At 42.0% G+C, this 17,544-nt stretch overlaps 1 protein-coding gene across 5 annotated transcripts; it reads left to right on the top strand.

The window, feature by feature from the left end:
• On the top strand, positions 1-17,075 carry phc3a (polyhomeotic homolog 3a). 5 transcript variants are annotated; one of them, XM_085254824.1, is made up of 15 exons: positions 1-208; positions 1,340-1,533; positions 2,568-2,723; positions 2,806-2,880; positions 2,976-3,128; positions 3,271-3,360; positions 4,063-4,279; positions 4,489-5,123; positions 5,209-5,314; positions 5,400-5,683; positions 6,257-6,413; positions 6,506-6,623; positions 10,487-10,616; positions 13,978-14,233; positions 14,736-17,075. In XM_085254824.1, the coding sequence occupies exons 2-15, from the start codon at positions 1,375-1,377 to the stop codon at positions 14,888-14,890; spliced, it is 2,691 nt and encodes an 896-aa protein (XP_085110950.1). In that variant the 5' UTR covers positions 1-208; positions 1,340-1,374; the 3' UTR covers positions 14,891-17,075. The 5 variants fall into 5 exon arrangements, with proteins under 5 accessions (XP_085110950.1, XP_085110951.1, XP_085110948.1 ...); XM_085254825.1 differs by having other exon boundaries at positions 5,397-5,683; positions 6,512-6,623; XM_085254822.1 differs by having other exon boundaries at positions 2-208; positions 5,397-5,683.
• Positions 17,076-17,544: the final 469 nt, after the last annotated feature.

The following is a 17,544-nucleotide window of genomic DNA, read 5'->3' as shown; positions in this document are numbered from 1 at the left end:
GGCTGTGGAGGGTCCTCCCGCACTGCGAGCGGTGCTGTGCCGAAGCTTTTTTTTTATTTATCATCATATGCTGCCTGCTTCGCAGCACACCGCACGATTTTTTTCAAATCACCATTTTAAGCAGCGCTGACGCATCAGAGGGCTTCATGACTGGGACAGTGTGTCGGGGTATGGTCAGCTCCTGATGGCCCATGTCTTCCAAAACCAGGCAAGTATCGCCGACAAGAGGTGGATGGTTGTGCATGCATAATGCGCAGTGTGAGCGGTGAGGGGCAGAGCGGCGGGGGGTGTCATCCAGATGTGCTGGATGTAGTCTGTGAAGGTTCACAGACTGGACATTAAATATCAGGATTATCCGATGGTTCAGGGTTTTTGTCGAGGAAATCCTGCACGCGTTTACTAATCTACAGCGAAGATCAATCAGAAAAAAAAGAATCAATATTCTGCAGCTACAGGCGTGATTTATACAACCCACGCTACTGTATTATTATTAATATTATTGTTGTTGTTGTTGATAAAATTCTCTTAAATTATTACAGAGGTGTGCGTGCCACCCCACCTCACACAAGATTTTAAAAACTTAAAAGTATTTCTTGGTGATAATGTTAAATATTACTGTTATTATTGTTCTGTTATTGTAAATTCACTTAATTTAATAAGTGTCAGGGTTCTATGTTTCTATTTCAAAAGTCCAAGTTTAGTTTTGTTCACCTGGTTTTATTTTATTCTATTTCATTTTTAATTCAAGAAGATCAAAGCTCCCTGTGAGGTAGGGTGTCTATTACTTGTGTGAGGTTTTTTTTTTTTTAATTTAATTAAAAGGTTTCTTGAAGTAAAACTGCCATAAATGATTTAAAATTATATTTGGCTTTCTTAAAAGAAAGTGGAGTCATTTAAAACCTGTCACTCCACTGCAAGTCATAAAAAAATAAAGACAAGAGGGAAGGGTTCAGTTTTGACACGTTAAAATATATTCAGTTCAGGCTTATTTTCTAGTCCCGCACCCTGAACAGTCACCTCAAAGCGCTGGTGCTATAAGGAAAAAACACAACAGTATTTAAAACAAAACAAAAAACAATAAATAAATACAAAAAAAACAAGCAACCTGTCAAAGCAAGCACTTTGCAACAGTGGGAAGGAAACAGTCCCTTTTAACAGGAAGAAACCTGAAAATTGTGGGAATATTTTCACATAGAAAATGATTTTTCTACACCAGCACCTGTCTGTTAGGGTTTTTTTTTGCCTGGAGTGAAAGCATCTTAACTGAAAGCATTTACACATGAATCAGAGAAAGTTGCACATGTTAATGCATGTCCTTTTTTTGTTTTTATCTCCACAGATTTCCTGATATTGATTCTGTGTGTAATCTGGGACATGGACAGACGGAGCCCAGGAGACAGACAGGCAGACACCAGTAAGACAGTAACCACTGCATCGTCATCATCTGTCGTCACCATGGCAACACCCAGTTCCAGCACCCAGCCGCCCTCTACCTCCCTCAGCATCATCCCACCAGACAGACAAGCAGTCCAGGTAATAAACTGCACCTGCGACCGATATGTGTGTGGCTCGTTTAGTCTTAGTTTCACTTCACAGGTAAAGAGTCGGGGTAATAGACAGGAAGCTGCTTACAGTCCCTACGCACGGTGTGCTTGACAGGCAAAAAGTCCAAGCTATTTCTGTAAAGTGCACACAGAGGACTTGATTTAAAGGTGATCCAAGTAATGAACAGTACCACTGACCTCAGTATGCATTTATCATATTGATATACTGAATATTAATTGTCTATTGACTGTCGTTTGTCAAGCTATCAGGTATTACTTTTACGAGACAGTCCAAAGAATAAACAATAGTAGTAATTATGCATCATAGTATATACACTATATTGTCAAAAATATTCACTCACCCATTCAAATCATTGAATTCACCTGTTCTAATCACTTTCATGGCCACAGGTGTATAAAATCCAACACCTGGCATCCAGACTACTTCTACAAACATTTGTGCAAGATCAGGTAGCCCCAGTCCGCTCATGAAATTTCCTCGTCACTAAATATTCCTCACTCAACCGTTAGTGGTTAGTGGTTATAGTACAAAGTTTGTGACCTTCAGTAAAATCTGAAGGCCACAAAATTCATGCGGCCTTCAGAGCAGCTCAGTAGCAGTGTGTAGAGAGTTTCATTGAATGGGTTTCCATGGCAGCTGCATTCAAGTCTTACATCACCAAGTACAATGCAAAGCGTCTTATGTGGTGGTGTAAAGCACGCCACCACTGGACTCTGAAGCAGTGGAGAAGCCTTCTTCTGGCAATCTGACTGTCCAGCATTAGTGTCTGACCTCACAACTACATTTCAGGAAAAATCACCAAAAATTCCCCATCATAATAAACCCTATAGATTTAGAATGGGAGTCACTAAAGTTCATATGTGTGTGAAGGCAGACGGGTGAATACATTTGGCAATATAGTGTATTTGAACAGGTAATTAGATTTTGTTGTTAAAGTAGATAAATAGCCTTGTAAGGCTTTTAGCCAGTCTGAAGAAAATGTACATCGTGTGATCCAACAGGTGATCCAACATGCCATGAACAGACCTCAGAGCATGGCGGCCCAGTACTTGCATCAGATGTACGCAGCCCAGCAGCAGCACTTCATGCTGCAGACAGCAGCCCTGCAGCAGCACCAGCATCCCGCACATCTGCAGAGTCTGGCCGCCATCCAGCAGGTCGGGTGGTGTCTGTCTATGTGCTGTGTGTCTGTGTGAGGATCAAGAATAGAAAGTAAAACGTGTTCTCACTGCTTTTCAGGCTTCAGTCTGTCAGAGGTCACCTTCTTCTTCTACAGGCAGTTTGGTTCAGGCTGCGGGTGTTTCCCAAAACTCGGTAAGTGCTTAAGTGTGTTCTCACTCTGAGCACAAATACACACCTGAGCATATTTAGTTTTTGTCACAGCTCTCATCATGCCGCCCCTCATCCAGATAACTTTACCAGCATCTCCAGTGACCGCAAGGCTGATTGGTCGAACTCAGACATCCACTGCCAGCGCAGCCACAATATCTCAGCAGGCCATGCTTCTAGGAAACAGACCTGCCAGCTGTAACCAAGCTCAGATGTACCTTCGAACTCAGATGGTAGAAACCTTTTCATCTTTGATCTCGAGCTGCATTCATGCTGCTTTACTGTGTTGCCATTTTGAGTGCATGAGCAACTTTTTATGGCTGATTTTTAACCAACGTGGCGTCTGAGCTTCCCTGTTGCTTCTATCCTTGCCAGCTGATTCTAACTCCTGCAGCCACAGTAGCTGCAATTCAGTCAGACCTCCCCACTGTGACCTCCTGCTCCTCATTACCTACCTCCTCTCAGGTACAATCCTGCCACAGTGCTGCACAATTATGTGCCTCAGGCTGTTACAGAACATACAGTGGACCTATTATGCTCATTTCAGGCTCCATGTTATTGTCCTTGGACTCTCTTGCAGTAGCTTTGCTCACTGCCCACAGCTTTAAAGTTACTTTCTTCTGATTTGCTGCCCCTCTTGATCTCATCATTAAGGATATCCCTCCCCTCTTTGACATCATAAAGAGCAAAGCGGGTTGTGTTTTTTGTTTTGTTTCAACATTGCATACATTATTTAGACCAACGGTCCTCCAACCTTTTTTGCGCCACGGACCGGTTTATGCCCGACAATATTTTCACAGACCGGCCTTTAAGGTGTCGCGGATAAATACAACAAAATAAAACTAGTACCGGTACCGAAAAAAAGAAGATTTATTCACAACACATGTGAAAAGACCCAGGAAAACAGAGTTAGCTATAAAAACGATAACAAAATAACGCTGAAAACCGATAAAACCCTGAAAACCATACATTTCACACCCGAGCCTCAACTCTCGCTCGCTGCTTTAGATCATAATATAAGGAACAGCAGAATAGGTCCACTATTTCTGTATTTATTTACGTGATGTCAGTGTGTTAGGACAAGGTACAGCACTGGCTCTTTACTCCATGACCAGAAACTTTTAATAACTGCGAAGACTAACTGTTAACCTCTAATACTCGCTGCAGAATCTGGCTCTGCGTACCCATTTGCCGGGAGCTCTGGCTACAGCCCACAGCGTCATCTTAAAACCTTCCACCGAGTCCCAGGCCCTGCCTGCAGCTACCTCTTTGTCCAAGAATCCAGTCTGTGGGCTGAAGAGCACCCAACTGACTGATGGCTCAACAGAAACAGCGCCATCTGATGCCACCTCGTTGGTGTCAGGACCCCAGATTATAACCCCAGGTGAGTTTGTGTCTTCCACGGTTTGAGATAACTGCAAGTGTAAGAGGCCAGAGACAAACTTAGGGTGGACACTTGGTTTTGGTTTGATACAAGCCATGCAGCAAGCATACTGATGTTCATGTAATGCAGATGTTTGCTTTTTTTGTCAGGTTAAGTTTTTAATGACAGCTCACCTGCTGGTTATTATGTTCCTCGTGCTCCCTCTGCAGCCTACCCTCCAGTGCAAACCCACACTCTAGTCAAGCAGCAGCTGTCCTGTCCAGTAGGCCAGCAGGTGGCGCACCACCAGCTCATCGTCCAGCAGGCCACAGGAGGGGCTCCCAGCAGCAGACAGTTGCAACCAATTGCCCTCAGAGTAGCACCCCGAGATACCCACTCCAATCCTCTTCCTCTGTCGGTTAAAAGACTAACCGCCTCCAGCACCCACTCACAACTACGAAACGAGCCCCCAGCCCTGTCTTCTTCTTCCTCCCCATTAGTCACCAGCATGCTTGCATCATCACCTCAGACTTCAGTCCCAGCTGCTGCCGTTCAGCCTCAGCCACCTCCTCTGGTGGCTGCGCCACAGCGTCGGACCTCATTCCCACAGAGCCAGCAGCCTCCACCTCCTCCTCCTCCTCTCATTCTCCCCAGGCTGCCCCAGAACCCCCCGGCCTCCCTTCACAGGGTGTCCCTGCACTCAGTCCGGGCTTTGGCTGTCCAGTCAGGACAGGTACTGCTAACGGAGCGGGAACTGCCTGTGGCGGAGGCTCTGGTCCAGATGCCCTACCAGAACCTGCCACCTCCTCAAACGGTGGCTGTTGATCTGAAAGTGCATCCAGTCAAACACAACGAAACTGCACCCGTGAGTCAGCACGTCCTGCTTTGAAGAGCTCCTGAGTAGATTATGAGTTGGTTTGAATGAGGTTTTGTTTTGTTTTGATTTTCAGTTGGGGCAAAAGTGCAACGTGAACAGTCTGAGCTCAGAGGAAAGGAAAGATCCTCCAAGTTCAGAACAAGATGGGACCGCTACACCACCCAATCAAAATGGTTCAGGTACAGAATTATTCAGTTAACAGGATAACCTGCCTCCATGAGACCCCCTCACCCCTCACTCTTTATGCTTTTTATTGTGTAGCAGTGACGGGTTCATCCTCCATCACCCCCAGCCACTGGAGGAGTCCTCCAGTGGAGGAGTCCTCCCAGCTCACGACCACTGACAATAGCGGCAATAGTGGCACCAACAACCCTCCTCCTCCACCACCTTCTCCTTTACCTCCTCCCCTCCTCCCTGCTTCAGCAAAAGTCCCCAGCCAGCCTCCTTCTGCCCCTGCAAGTCTCCCAGGAAGCCCCAAGAGGTCAACCCACGTCCTCACACACCTCGTGGAGGGCTTTGTCATCAAAGAGGGCCTGGAGCCGTTCCCGGTATGTGGACGTGCCCTGTGCAGAAAGTTTACTGCTGATTAATGGGAAGCACTACAAAAGCACTTAAAATCAGCTTTAATCAATTATTTAATTATGTGTGTATAAACAAAATGAAAATATTTCTGGAGCAGGTGAGGAGAGGAAGGTGGAATAAAACTTTTCCAGGCATTTAAAACTTAAGTAAATGTCTCATTTTAATATTATAAACAGATGTAAATATGACAATTGAAATATGACATTGCATCACTGTCTTTACATTGTAACACTGGTGATGCTCTACAGTCAACAAATGATGTCTGTCACTTTATCAAAGCTGCTGGCATGGCTCATTTATGCAGAAGGTGTCTTTTTACAAGGAAGCTTGATGCAACTAGTTAAGGCTATAGTGAGAGGAACTGGTCAGTGCCAACTTGCAATCTGTCAGCATGCAGTGTTATCGTTGTGCAGGACGTTAGTTGTGTGAAACCTTGTTTCAGTGAATTAAAACTTTTTTCTTTTTCTTTTTTTTCTGCCATTTGGGTTAAAAAAAATTGGTGTAAGGTTTTCAATTTTTGAATGTGCTACTCAATGCAGGTGGGTCGGTCATCACTGTTATCGGAGCAGCAGGCTTCCCTTCCAGAACCCCAGGACGTACCGACCAATGGGGATGCAGCAGACGACAGTCCTCTGGATGCTGACCAGTCAGATTCATCTGACTCTGAGATGGAAAATGACGGCCCTACAGGAGAAGGTGAGAGAGGTGTGCGTGTTTGTGTGTGTGTGTGTGTGTGTGTGTGTGTGTGTGTGTGTAAACATGCATGATTAACAGCTGGTCCTCTGAAGTTGCAGAACTCGGGGAGAGTGTGCCAGACGTGTTGCAGTGTGAGTACTGTGGAAGCAGCGGCTACGCTCGCACGTTTCTGCGCTCCAAACGCTTCTGCTCCATGTCGTGTGTCAGAAGGTAAATAAAACATTTACACAACGTACTAAGTTTTGTCCTCTAGTGTAATTATTTATTACCAAAGAAACATAGTTTCAGTGATTCACCCTATTAACATGAACAAACTGTAGGTTATTACGAGACGCTCATCAGCCATAAGCTCATAAGCTTTGCTTATTGCACCACATCTCAAAGGTGCTCTACTAGACTGAGATCTGGTGACTGTGGAGGGCATTTACAGTGAAGTCATTGTCATGTTAAAGAAACCAGTTTGAGATGATTTGAGCTTTGGGGTTTTGGTGTTATCCTGCTGAAAGAAGCTATTATTAGATTGTTACACTATAGTCATAAAGGGATAGACATAGTCTGCAGCTCGGGTAGGCTGTGGTGTTTTAATGGTGCTCAGTCGGTACAAGAGGCCCAAAGTGTACCAAGAAAATCGAGGACGAGCAATAGTTTTACAATCATCTATTGCAAGTTTTGGTGAGCTCCTGTGAACTAGAGCCTTAGTGTTTTGTTCTTAGCTGACAGGAGTGGTATCCACTGCGGTATCCACTGTGGTCTCCTGCTACTGTAGCCCATCTGATTCAAGGTTTTACGTCTGCATACCTTGGTTATAATGAGTTGTGAATGGCTATCTGAGTTGTAGCCTTGCTATCAACTTGAAACAGTCTGGCCATTCTGCAGTGTGATAGGCTGATTAAATATTTGTGCTAACGACCAGTTAGCACAAATATATGTGCTATGTGAGTGTACATCATACAGTAAATACTCAGCAGGGACTGAAATCTGAATTAATCCACTGATGAAAATAGCTCCAAAACAATTAATGTTTTGGTTCTGTTAGGCTACAGTGCTGTTAGCTGTTTTAAAAAACAAACAAAAACAAATTACCTTAACCCTGGGAACATTTTGTGGGGATGACTGGATGATATATTTGAAGTTCAGACTAACAACATGAGATCCAGGTGAGAGTTCTGCTGGGAAAACTTATAAAAATATGCTAAAAAAAACTGCTGCCACAAAAAAAAGAAAAAAAAAAGAAAGAAGGGGTTTTAACCTATAACCAACACAGACAACCAGGCCAAAGACAGTTCAATCGCCAACATAAAGAACGACACTGAAACAGCTGAAACAAAAAAAACAACCAAGCAAAAACAAAACCTTAATCATCTAGTAGCTCCTTTGGTTCATGATGCATCACAACTCACAGGTTATTGTAATCTGGGAAGTGCAGAACGGAAAAGTGGCAGTAAAACGACCAATATGAGCAACCTGAGCACAGCTCAGACGAAGACCCATCATTATGGTCATCGTGTGTGACTTTCACTAAAATCAGACCAATTTTTGTGACCTGAATGCAGACACCTCACCATCACGTAAGCTCAGTGGTCCTCCAGCATGAAAAAACAGGCGCTTCATCACCTCCATCCTGCTGCCCGTGACCATGAAATCAATCTCAGTTCACCATGTTGAAGGAAATCTCAATTCCTAAAATATATCAGGAGGACTGAGGAGAGAGGAGGCTTTAGCTATAATTGAGAATGCAAATGCGTGTCCACTGTGGATGCATTTATTTACCTTTAGCATATAAAAGAGTTGTGGGAAACAGCTGGAATATACAAGTCATAGTGGGAGGAGGATTCTTTTTAAACAAGTCATCCTTTTTTCACGTTATTTAACATGATCAAAGTTTCTGCCTTGCACAAAAAAGCACCATGTGTTAAATTAAAGTAATTCTATTTATTTATTTATTAGAAATTGTCATGAGCACAGTTATGTCTGATGTCATAAAATCCAGCTGTGGGTCTGCTAGAACAAAAATGACACATTTCATTGGCATCACTTTAAAATGAGGTGTGACATTTGTGAGGATGACTCAATTTTCTAAGTGCCTGTTCCCTCAGCTCATTTGTTTTCATGTCTCTTCCTCACCTCCTCCTCTCCCATCACCGATGGGAGAAAATAATGTGAAGCGATGGAGCAGATGCATTGGGCACTTGCAAACTATGAAATAAAAAGGGGTTAAGACATGCAGACTTAGGGAACAGGTAACCTAAATCAGAAATTAAAAGAACAAAGATGGGAAGTAAAAGGACATAGTAGTAGTAGTAGTAGTAGTGGAAAACCACATTAGGATCCCACCTTCAAAATAAAACAGGAAGTACGCTGGAAGAAGCACTCACAAGAGGAACACAAGGGGTGTGTTAAAAAGAAACACAAAACAAGAATTTATGATGGCAAGAAAAATCCAAGAATCAGCGTTTCACAACACAGGGCCGATGCATAATACAAAGTCTGTGTAAATTGTAATATTTTATGGTTTGTTATGAAAAGTTGATCTTTGTCCGTGAGAACAATGATGATTCATTATTTTGAATCTTTTTATTTTGTTGTTTTCAGTGTTGGTGTGTGTCATTCGGCTGAGGTTCACCACACTGTCTTAGAGTCTGTGGAAAACATGAGCAACACTCACGAACTGTCTGCTTTAACAACAAAGCACTTTTTTCTTCCGCAGAAACTACAGAAAATTACAGTCTGTGTCAGTAAAGTTGAATTACATCATCTGACATCTGCAGCCCGCTGACGCAAGTAGATAATCACTCCCAGGTTTCCCCATGAGTCTCCATCAAAGCAACAAAAAGAGGACAGCTCAGAGTCCCGATGCTACCTTTCCCAACTTATTCACAGACTTCAAGGATGATGTGATATAATAACATTAGGGACGAATGCACTTATTAACCATCTGTGAAGGTTATCCGTCATCCAGGTCATCATAGTTTTCAAAAAACCTAAAGAAGTCCAGACGCATTTCCTTCCAAGCTCTTAGAGCATTTATTTACTCTCAAATAACCCTTAAAAATCCTCACTCTTTTTACCCTAAGGAAAAGAGGTTTGTCAGGGCCACAGTTTGCTGCAGGATTTCATCCAGCAGCAGTGCATAGCTGGTGGGATAGTGTGTAGTTCCAGGGATCAAACCTCTGGCTGCTGGGGCGTTGCAGAGCGTTGCAGTTTTTGTGGGGGACCAAAATATGGGGTTGACCAAGATGGAGAAGAGATTGAGGAGTCTATCCTGTCACTGCTTCAACCAAACCTTTCCACTCTCACCTTCAGATGAGTCAGAGCTGGACTCCAGCTGGTCCATTTCTACCTCTGAGGCCTCCTCCATGTCAGCCTCAGAGTCCTCAGAGGAGGAGGATGCCATCTTAACACTCATGGTTCACGATCACTTCCAGAGCCTGTGTGTGCTGTAAAGTCTTGCCATCTCCAAAATGACTGCTCCTGCACTACTGCGCATACTTCTAACTGTGGCTGCCGTGCAGATGCATAAACTACTTGAGTGAGAACCAAAATAAAGTCCAATTTTGTTTTGGTTCCTGCTGCTGAGATATTGTTGAAGCTCTGAAAGGGTTCTCATCATTCACTGTTATCGAATTAGTTCATAACACCGAGTGTGGCCTTCTAAGAGAACAGACTTGAAGGTGGATATCGCACACATGCACACACATGCACACCATCATCCAACATCAGTAGGACACACACTTATCATTTCAGCAGCAAGGCACTTTTGCAGAAAACATCAAAAGTTGTATTTTCAGTGATTTTCAATTGGACATTGTTTGGCCTGAGGATAAAATTAATATCAGCACCGCCAAAAATACCATTTAAAAAAATGGAATGGCCCAACATGTCCCCAGGATCCTCTAAGGCAGGGGTGTCGAACTCCAGGCCTCGAGTGCTGGTGTCCTGCAGGTTTTAGATATCAACCTGGGTCAAGACACCTGAAGGAGGTCGTTTAGCCATTTAAATCAGCTGTGTTGGATCAAGGACACACACCTGTGCTCTAAGGGTTAATCAAACATTTCACGGCTGTTTTTGTTCAGGTTCAGTGTAAGCTGCACCAAGCGTATCGCGGTGCTGCATGCAGGTCGCATGGCTCACAGGCCCTTGGGAAGGAGAGGACGACCCCCCAGCCGAGTCAACGGAGCCTCCAGAGAGCACTTTGTGATGCAGGTCAGTAGTATCGTCGGCCTGATGCATGCATGTATAAACTGTATGGACGAAAAAGATACTGGGTTACCTGCAGGAGCTGCTCAGCCACTGAAATGGATGGCATGAAGCTCCCTGTGAACAGTTTTTATCCTGATGTTAATCAGAGGAGGTTTGGAGCTCTGCAGTCACTAAAACTCCACGTTAATGTTCTAGGGTTAAAACGACATATATCGCGCTTTCTGCAGCTTTCCTCATGGGCGTAACTTTGTGCTGAACATTAGGGGGGTCAGGATCTCTGTCTCTCTAAATAAATAAATCTGGGTAAATTCCCAGATGATTAAACATGCAACTATTTTGCTGGTGTTAACAGAAATGAGTAAAGAAAATCAACAACCTATTTATGCAAGACAATTCATAATTTTATTGGGGGGGTTATATTGGCTAGATCTGATTATACCCCCTGGAAATTACACCGCTGGCTTTCCTGAAATACTCATCAGTTAAGTGTTTGTGTGCAAGTTTGGCAAACAGTAAATGACTAACTACATGTTCACATGACAAACAAAGGCAAGCCTGTTTGTTTAAAGAAGAACAGCTTTGGAGGTTTTACTAATAGCACTTATCTATCAGAAGGACTTTATTGGTAGTTGTGTTGGGTTTGCCTCTCTTTGCTGTGAGTAAAAACGACATCGTATGCATCTTGTCAATTTATTCTCACAATCCAAAAAGAAAAACATATGTCATCTCTTTTGCAACTTCTTTTCAACACAAACACACTGCAGACACAAAACGATCTGCAGCTTCACATTTGTAAGCAAACCAGCATGTTGGACAGAATATTGGGGGTGATCGGGTCAGCTGGCAGATGGGGATCTCTAATGAAAACAGCCGAATGGGCTTTGCCGGTGGCCAGATTCTTAGATGTCTATCAGCTCTGGAAACAAACATTAAAATGACTCATGCAAAAATATGTTAAGGCTGCAGAGCTTTCAAGCATGTTGCCCTGTTATATGCTGTTTTAAATCACTCTTCATTCAAAAATATGAAGAACAGACTTACAGGCTGATGATTATTACAGTTAGGTGTAACAAAAATGGATTTTTGAAGGCTGATAGACTCCAGAGGTGGTTATGCATACATGTTTTTTTCTGGTGGAAACAGGTTGGAAATATTTCTAAAAAGACATTTAAATGTTTATTTGATGCTTGAAACATTCCACGGAGCTCGAACCACGAGGTTTGTAAGCAAGTAAAATTTTATTTATATAGCACATTTCTAGATAAAAGATCACAAAGTGCTTTACAAGGTATAGGAACAGATTAAAAAGACAAAGTACAGTCAAAAGTTAACAAAATGCAATTTTAAAAAGATGTTTTTAGCTGTTTTTTAAAAGTAATCAGTGAATCAGCAGATCTTAAGTTCTGAGGAAGAGAATTCCACAGTCTGGCGGCCACAGTAGCAAAAGCTCGATCACCCCTAGTTTTCAGTCTCGTATACTGAATAACAAGTAATCCCTGACCACAAGACCTCAGAGACCTACTAGGGGCATAGGGCTGTAAAAGTTCAATGATGTATGATGGTGCTTGTTCTTGAAGAGCCTTAAATGTCAGAACCAGAATCTTAAAGTGGACTCTGAATTCGACAGGGAGCCAGTGTAACTGTATAAGCAACGGTGCTATATGTGAGTATTTCGATGTTTTCGTCAGAAGCCTTGCTGCAGCATTTTGGACAGTCTGCAGACGCTCCAGGGAACTTTTGTTTAGACATGTGAACAGTGAATTGCAATAGTCCAGTCATGATGAAATAAAAGCATGAATAACAATCTCCAGTTCAGTATGAGATATTATGGGGCTCAATTTAGAAATATTTCTTAAATGATAGAAGCAAGACCGAACCAGAGATTTGACGTGAATATCCAATGTAAGAGCAGGATCGAAGGTTTCCCTAGGTTCCTGATAGATGGTTTCACAAATGTTGAAAGGGGACCAAGAGCATTCATTATGCTGGGTACATGTCTGTCTGGAGCACATAAAAGGACTTCAGTTTTATTTTCATTTAGTTGGAGGCAATTGTCGGCCATCCAACCTTTGATGGTTTCCAAATACACATTTAAAATCCGCAGCTTAGAAGCATCTTCAGGTTTAAAAGATATATATAGTTGGATGTCGTCTGCGTAGCAGTGGTAACAAATATCCTCAAAAGGGCTCAAAATGTGCTGGAGAGGAAGTAAATAAATTAAAAACAATAATGGCCCCAGCACAGAGCCTTGTGGCACACCAAAGGACAGGGACGTAGAAGATGACCTGTACTTAGAAACTGCCACAGAAGAGTATCGTTCACAAAGATACGAGGAGAACCACTCTAAGGCAGACCCAGATACACCGACCCAGTATTTCAGCCTATCAAGCAAAATATAATGGTCAACGGTGTCAAAGGCCGACGTGAGATCCAACATTAAGAGAACAGAACACTTACCTGCATCGCTTTGCATCAGAATGTCATTGGAAACTCTAAGAAGGGCTGTTTCAGTAGAATGAGCTTTACGAAAGCCAGACTGAAATTTGTCAAAGATATTATATTTGTCTAAAACTGCTGTAAGCTGCTTAGCCACAATCTTCTCTAAAATCTTAGCAATTAACGGTATTTTTGAGATCGGTCTGTAGTTGCTAGTGAGAGATGGGTCCAGCATAGGCTTTTTTAACAGGGGGTATATAACAGCAGTTTTAAAATAAGCAGGGACTTTGCCAGATCCCAAAGAGGTGTTACTTATAGTGAGCATACAGGGACCAATAGAGTAAAAGACATTTTTGAATAACGATGCGGGTAAAATGTCGAGTGAACAAGAGGATACTTTTGTTGCACTAACTATTTTTCCCAGCTCGGATAGTGAAACAGGTAAAAATCTTTCTAAAACAACAGGCCGAACTGGCGTGGGAACTGACAGTGCAGATGCTGATGGGGACAATTTTTTCCTTATATCGCTAATTTTTTCTAAAAAGAAAGCAAGAAATGTTTCACAGTCTTCAGCAGAAGAAATAATGGCAGCAGGTGGAGCAGGAGTAATGATATCAGTAATAGTATCAAATAAGACCTTAGGATTACCTCTGCTCTTTGCAACCAACTGAGAAAAGTAAGCAGCCCTTGCATCTCTAATAGCATTGTTAAAAGAGGCTAAAAGATCCTTTAAATAAAGGAGATGAACATTTAAATGAGTTTGCAGCTCAAAGTCAATACTTACAATGAGCTATAACTAAAATTTATTTCAGACTGGTAAGAATTAAACCTCACCTGAGACACGGTCTAACACCTGCTTTCTGTTTGTTACTGTATGAAGTCCAGCTCTGAAATACACTGTGAATTTTTGTGTCTTTGTGCTTCTCAGGCCCACAGGTCATTTGGCTCCAAAGAGACCCAACAGAGTTCACCGAGAGAGGAAGATGAGCATCACGAGGAAGAGGAGGAAGAACCTCCCATTCCCATGACGACCAGGCTTCGAAAACAGGCTGAGAGAGCGCAAGAGAGGGTGAGGGAGCAGAGGACCGTAGAAACGATCATCGTTTCAGACGCAGAAGACGACGTCGGCTGTCCGTCTCAGTGGAACGTGGAGCAAGTGTTTTCCTACATCAGCACCCTGCCAGGTAATGCGGTTTTTCACACTCCTGAGGCACAGCTTTTATTGCTAAAGAAATGGCAAACATTAACAGTACGACCTCTGACCTCGCAGCACGTCTGTGTCGGTTTGTAGTTTGGTGTGTTGGGTTTGCTATAAGGTAAGTTTTGCTTCTCTCTCGCAGTTTTTGACAGGTTAAATATGATTTGCAGGCATGAAAGTTTCATGTGGACATGTGCTGGTTAAGGGTGACTGCACATAGTGTACACCCACCAGCCACTTCATTAGGTACACCTGTTCAATTGCTCGTTAGCACAAATATCTTCAGCGACCTGCTTGAATTCAAGCTGAGCATCAGATTGAGCAAAAAATGTGATTTACTTTAAATTTGGCACTGTTGGCACATTGAAACTGAAGGAGATGGGCTTCGGCAGCAGAATACCACACTGGGTGCTACATCTATCAGCTAAGAACTGGAAAACGAGGCTATAGGTCACACAGAATGACCACTCCGGTTCTCTTTCCATCAGGTGGTGCTGATGTAGCCGAGGAGTTTCGCTCCCAGGAAATAGATGGGCAGGCTCTGCTGCTTCTCACAGAGGATCACCTGGTCAGCACCATGAACCTTAAACTGGGACCCGCACTGAAGCTTTGCGCGCACATCAACTCCCTCAAAGATGCATAAACACGTAACATTCCTCCTCTTAGTGAATGTAAAGAAAAGCAAGGATCTGCTCACCTCTGCAGAGACAATGAGGAAGTGCTGCTCATCTTTAAACTGCCTATTTTTAAACACTGTCACAAAAGAGAGCAGAGCTCGCTGAGTTGAACTGACTGCAGTTTTGTTTTTGTTTTTTTTGTTTTTTTTTTTTTGTTTTGTTTTGTTTTGTTTTTTTTTTTTTTTAAAGACCACTGCCAACTATTTTTCCGGGTTTTAGCTTTCCATTACCCAAGGACTCAAAGTCGACTCGCTCTCAGATGATTTTACAGTTTTACCTCAGCTGCTCTGGCTCGTTTCTCCTGATAGTTTCACGTTTACAAGTCTCAGCAGTGCATATTTAAGTTTCCCATAATCACTCAAAACCAGTTAAACTGCAAAAGGCTATATTTGCCATCTTTTGTATATTGAAGGATTAAAATGCAACATTTTATTACATTTAAATACTTAAACCAAAAAGGTACCATATAAAAATCCAACTCTTCGCAGCAAACCAGGCAACAGGGGAAGGACTATTTATACACACAGGGTAATAAGGGAAGTGGAGACAGCTGGGGATATGATACACAGGTGCAGAGAAACTAGGTAATCACTGGGGAGGAGGTAAAACTCAAAGCAACACACAGGAGACCACAATCTATGAAAGTTTATTTATGCTACCAAAAACTTTTATTTTTTTTGCTGTCAATAAGTCAAAATTTGGGATATTATCTTATTGAAAATTATTTTCTCAGAAGTTTGAGTTGATAAGTTGAAATTCTGACCTACAGGTGATTTTAAAAAAAATTTGTTTTTTTTTCACTTTATTTTTCACCCCAACTTAACACAGACACCAGAAAACTCATTTGTTACACAAAAGGAACACAAGAGTTTAGAATAATGAAGAGAAAATAACACAGGGACACACACAACCTGAAAGTTCTCACCTGGGACAGGAATCAAATGAGCACCAAAAACAGATTCAAAAATATAACAAAGGATCAAACTGACAATAGAACATGAAGAAATCCAAACATGAATACTGACGTGCTCTAATGGGTCCTTTCTTCGCTGCCTGGCTCCATGGAGCCCAAGTGACATTTGCCATAGAAACAAACTACTGAGTACAATTTTTCAGTTACAGCAATCAAATTTTGCCTGCTGCATCAAATGCTTTGATTTGCAATATCAAAGGTGAAAAACTCCTCTGCATCTTTCTGTAGTCTGTTGACTTTCACGTGGTCCGATATCTTCCTCTGCACTGACATGGCGCTCATTTTCTGTGCATATCTTCCAGTATGTTCAGTACTCACGCTACACCTGTGAGATCAGTGAGATTTTGACATTAGACAGAATAAAACAAACTCCAAGACCAATAAATTGTAGTAAAAATGTCAGGGATTGTGAACTGTGGGAGATAAAAAGACGTCTCAAAGGAAATTCATATAAAAAAGCCTTCCCATAAAAAATAGGTTTAAAGGAAGTGGCTGACTCTACTGACATGATTTCCTCAGGCAAGGTTGGCGCCTTTGCCCAAGGACCCCGGGTGCATGCTGGTGCATATGGTGCTCAGAGGATAGAGATATAGCCTGGAGCAAGGCCATGAAGGGCCCTAAAAGTCATCCATAAAATCTGTTCTAAAACAAACTATGAGCTGCTGTAGAACAGCAAAAAACAGCTAAAACTGGAGTTTCATTTAGTTCTGATAAACAGGAGTGATTTCCCTAAATGTCCTAAAATAGTTAAAGATATTAACAGACGCTGAGACGGTCAGATTTCATTTATTTTTGAGATGAGAAGTGAGCCAAAGCAACAAAGATGAGCAGTTCTTTCTCTCACCGCTTGTCATTTCGCTGTAGTGATCGTAGCAGTTCTGACTCGAGTTATCCATTTGTTTCAAAATGGTTTTTAAATGTTTTTTTTTTTTTTGTTTTGTTTTGTTTGTATCATTTGTAGACAAAGAGAACAAATGATCATCATTACATTCGACAAACGCGGTACAATCTCACTGTTTACAAAGCAGATTATTGCCTCCTGTCTTCAAGATGGAATTTGATACGTTCACCATCAGCAAACGGTTGTGCTGACTTATGAAAGTTTTACTGACTACAAGGTTATTTATTGTTATTTATTGTTGTCATAATTAATATACAAATAAAACAGTTAGAAAACAGTGTTTTCTTTGTGTAATGTTTTATTTATTTATTTATTTTTTTACTGAGATTTAGGGTCCTTGTTTATCTAAAATTCATTCTTTGTCTTTTCCCTTTTTTTGCTTAAACTGGTGTTGTCAGCGTTTAATCTCGTCAAAATGACGTTAACGGCATAACTGCGAGGGGCTGCCCCACGCACAGAGCGATCTGTGCTTACTCGCTAACTGATATTTGCTGCGTTAATGCAACATCATTTTAATGAGATTAACGCTGACACTAGTTTAAACCTGTAAAGCCTAAACAATGAAATAAGTATCAGAATTTTTTTTTTTTTTTTTTTTTTTAAAGCGATAGTGTTTATTGAACCTCACGACAAATAAATAGACACTTTGTGAACAAATTAAGCACATAAAAGATCTGAAGTCACCCAAACTCTCAATGTGAGAGCCAAAGAAATGTTTATGTCATGATTGGGCTAAAATAAACCAA

The sequence above is a fragment of the Mchenga conophoros genome, linkage group LG18 (genome assembly GCF_057382185.1).
Source record: "Mchenga conophoros isolate Kocher_MC1m ecotype Shallow Benthic linkage group LG18, M_conophoros_male_GT1.1, whole genome shotgun sequence".
In the NCBI taxonomy this organism is placed as follows: domain Eukaryota; kingdom Metazoa; phylum Chordata; class Actinopteri; order Cichliformes; family Cichlidae; genus Mchenga; species Mchenga conophoros.
This window is presented reverse-complemented; position numbering and strand designations above follow the sequence as displayed.

What these genes read in the sequence shown, in the direction of transcription:
- phc3a (XM_085254822.1), top strand. Translation starts at nt 1,375, where the DNA reads ATGGACAGACGGAGCCCAGGAGACAGACAGGCAGACACCAGTAAGACA. An exon ending in AACACAACGAAACTGCACCC is followed by an intron (nt 5,124 to 5,208) that starts GTGAGTCAGCAC and finishes TTTGATTTTCAG; the next exon opens with TTGGGGCAAAAGTGCAACGT. An exon ending in TGACGGCCCTACAGGAGAAG is followed by an intron (nt 6,414 to 6,505) that starts GTGAGAGAGGTG and finishes GGTCCTCTGAAG; the next exon opens with TTGCAGAACTCGGGGAGAGT.